This window comes from Cyprinodon variegatus, unplaced genomic scaffold (genome assembly GCF_000732505.1).
Source record: "Cyprinodon variegatus isolate N-32 unplaced genomic scaffold, C_variegatus-1.0 Scaffold1198, whole genome shotgun sequence".
Classification (NCBI taxonomy): Eukaryota; Metazoa; Chordata; class Actinopteri; order Cyprinodontiformes; family Cyprinodontidae; genus Cyprinodon; species Cyprinodon variegatus.
This window is the reverse complement of record NW_015151651.1, coordinates 19,493-23,278: the sequence shown is the minus strand read 5'-3', so window position 1 is coordinate 23,278 and position 3,786 is coordinate 19,493. Positions and strand designations below refer to the sequence as shown.

The following is a 3,786-nucleotide window of genomic DNA, read 5'->3' as shown; positions in this document are numbered from 1 at the left end:
AAGCTGAGCACTGACCCTTGTGGCATCTGACACGAGCAGCACATATAGAAGGCCTGGATCACAGCACTGAGCCTGTTTGCCGTCATGGAGATCACATCCTCCCCGTCAACACAGACCTCTGCCTCCATGACAATCTGCTGTTCCAGCACAGAGAGCTTCGGCGCGGTGCTGTAGTTCTCTGGGTCTCGCTGCTTCCGCAGAAGGGAGGCTATCTCACTGCTAGAGGAGGAGGAGGAAGGATTCTCCCTGGTTCTTTCAAGCTCTGTAGAGATGAGCATCAGCCACTCGTCCAGTGAGTGCCAAAGCAGCTCCAGGGGCTACAGAGACACAGACATTAAGAAAGAACAATGTAGGAACAAAAATAATGTCATCTATCAGACTATGCAGAGATTATGCAGGAACATTTGCTCAGACTATAAATAGAGACATAAACCTCTGCTTGTCTGATTTTCTCTTTTAAGTGATGTAGAAAGCCACACCAAAGCACTGAGATCAGAAGGATAAAGGTTTGAAACTATAAAGTTCATAATGCATTTTAAGCTACATTCACACCGCAGGCCTTGGGGCTCAATTCGGATTTTTTTTGTGAAATCCGATTCTTTAACGTGGTCGTTCACATAGCTGAATCTATGCGACTTGTATGTGATCTCCTGTGTGAACTGCATTCACACAACTGAAGTGCCCTGCATCCGCAGTAGAGGTCGCAATGACGTCACAAGCGAGTGTGCTCTGTGTTTACGGAAGTAAACATGGACGATCGTGCTGGAGCACGTCTAGCAGTCCTTAGTTTCTTTCCCGACATTATCAATAAAAATCTTTTCAAGAAGGTTGAAAATAAAGACTGCTTTCTGCATCATCGTCCGCCACTGTTGTTGTTTTTCTTCCCGTTTCTGTGTATCAAGAAGCAGAATATTGAGTATTAATTGCGATCGGGTGGACGAATGCGACCTTGCCATTCAGACACAGGTAGCATCTAAAAAGATCAGATCCATATCGGTTTCAGGACCACATAGCCAAGTGGCCTGGGTCGCATGGGAACAAAAATCAGATCTGTTGTTCAGACTGTCCATGAAGAGATCAGATCCAGGTCGCATATGGGCGGAAAAATCGGATTCGGGCCACTTCAGGCTGCAGTGTGAACGTAGTCTTAGACTTCTGTCTCATGCCCTGTAAACTGTTCTTGTAGGGATGTGCTGGATTAGATCCTTACTGTTCGATTGGTTCTTGCTGTAAAGAAATAACTTTACACCAAAACAACAACCGAGACCTCTGCCCTGTTTGACTGCTGTCAGAATCTAAGCACCTGAGAAGGCCCTGGACAGCTCATTGAAGACCCTAGGATATCTAAGAATAAGAGCTAGAGCATATGCTAAGGTGCGCTATTGATAACTATTGCTATCTAATATGAGTGCAAAATAATTTATCATGTGATGATGATACTTATTAAAAATGCTCTGATTTATGAAGCTGTCCTGTTAGGACAGTTCCTATCTTCAGATATACAGTTATCATCTTCATTCTGCATGTAGCAAAGAATTGGGAATGGAATGAGAGCGGTGTCCTTCAGCTAAGAACAAACTTTAATACAGTAGTAGCCATTCAGAACTTCCCCACTTTTCTTGATGGACATTGGCTGATCACCTAAGATTCCTTTTCTAAACATCAATCTTTGTACTAAATTGTTCTGTCATGATTAGTGGACATTAAGATCTAAAGGGAAGCGTTGGATGGGATTTCGCTGGGAACTGCAGGGAAGTGGGCTGCCATCCGGCTGGCGTTTGACTGGGAACGGCCATTCTGATTGGCTGCTACTGTATGATGTAATGATGTGATGATGTGGCAGACTGGTTGTATAAAATGCTTCTTTAACAGTGAATCGTGGCAGCTTCTCGAGATGTGAGCCTGATTGGTAAGCAGCTGCCTTCTTTAACCCTAAGCACCTTCTCTGATCTGAGAAAGATTAGAATTTCTATCAAAATCTGTTGTCATGTCTCCTGGTTATTTAATATATATCTATTATGAAGTATTATTTAAATAGATTGTCCCCAGTGATCTCTTTTCAGGAAAAACAACCAGAGAGGAAACGTTTCAAGAGCTTCAGAGCTTTCCATTAACACCCTGAACCAAAGCAAAGAAAAGTTGGAAAAGTTAGTCACCCCATCATTCTCTGATCGGAAAAAAAGAAAAGTTTTTACAGAAACTTAGTGTTTAAAATGATTTTATTCTTATATTCTGATTGAGTAGCTAGAAAAGAAGAAAGGATAGTCTGGAACTGTGCAAAACTGACTCAGTTATTTTATGAAAGAAGAGAAATACTCCGTCTACCTGCTTTGTTATTCAAAAAATACACAAATATGAACAAATATAACAGCATATAAAATCTATAATCTTATGACAGTTTCTGGCTAACACTGTGACCACAGTCAACTACAGTAACTGTACGGGTTTTCTAAAGTATCCGTGAGTATCATGTTTGCTAAGTTAGTTTCACACAAGTCCAGTCCTGAAAAAAAACAGAAAGACGCCTCATCCTGATGAGCAGCAGCTCAAACTGGCCACAGCACAGCTCTGCAGGACCCAAGAGACTGAACATTCAGAGCCAGGCCTCACAAGATTCCAGGAAAGGTGTTACACCCATGCGTTGGTGTTTTTACAGACATCTTTAACATTTTACTGGGACGTACAGCACTCAGTTGCTGGTAAAACCCATCCATAACACCCTGTCAGCTGTTCCCTTTGCTCTACAAAGGATGATCCCTGCTTTGCAATCCACCTGCGGACATATAAAGTACACCTGGAATAAAATAACGATAAAGTACAGACGTTGTAAAACAAATACATCTAAAACCAGGGGCCGGCTGGCCATAGGAAGCTTTGCTGGGATATCCTGGATGGTGGCCATGTTGTTTTTATCCCCTAAACCTCAGCTGACTAGAACAGAATTGAGCTTCTAAAGGTTGCTTCACATTGGAGTAGCTCTACTAGCTTGACTCCGACATTATTTTTTGCAAGAACTTTAGTTTCTCCGTTTGTGGATTCTAATTTCTTTTTTTCTGATGTTTTTTGCTTCTGGTGTTAAATGCTTTGAGACCGAAAATTACTTAAACTGATAGTTTTTTCCTTTTCAGATACTTCGTAAGGCTGGTTTATGCTCAGAAACCAGGTCGTCTGCGTGTGTCGCAGTGAACTCAGATATGCCCCGCCCCCTCCACAGACACTCTGGGCAACTCTCCAAAATTGTAGATGACCGCAGACAGAACGCCTCTGATTGGTCAAATCAACATCCGCTCTACATTATGTGTATTTCCTGTTTGCTACCTTAATGGGTTGTTTTGTTTACATGACCGCCATTGTGGAAAATGACTCGTGAAGATGAACCAGCTAGAAGAGCGAGGTGCGTGAGAACGCCAGGACCCTTTTTCCACCTTGATCCCGGCTCTTTTTCTCATGCTGCTTTGCTTACGCACGGTTACGCATCTGGTATATTTACTGCTTCGCTCTGTGCTACACTGCTAACCTTCCAATAGTTTTTTCAGCTGCTGTACCAGAGAAAACAAAACTTTGGAATTGTTTTATGCAAATGTCAAGGAATTTTTGTGTAAGATCTCTTCTTCAGATCAAAACACTGCTTTTCTCAGTTGAGACTTTAAACGGGACAACTTGCATTTAAAAAGAAGTGTAAGAAGAGGGTCACAGGAAGCTGTACAAGAGAGAACTTTGATGCAATTACTGAGTGTGTGACTGACTACATACTGTTGTAAAAACCTTCTGTTGTAGGTTGTTGAC

The 3,786-nt window shown here is 42.2% G+C and overlaps 1 protein-coding gene across 1 annotated transcript in view; it reads right to left on the bottom strand.

Annotated features, from left to right (window-relative positions):
- hace1 (HECT domain and ankyrin repeat containing E3 ubiquitin protein ligase 1) overlaps nt 1–3,786 on the bottom strand; it is a 50,958-nt gene that overhangs the window by 28,637 nt on the left and 18,535 nt on the right. Inside the window, exon 11 of the mRNA XM_015401249.1 lies at nt 12–317. Within this exon, the coding sequence (XP_015256735.1) occupies nt 12–317 (306 nt within the window). The remainder of the gene's footprint in view (nt 1–11; nt 318–3,786) is intronic.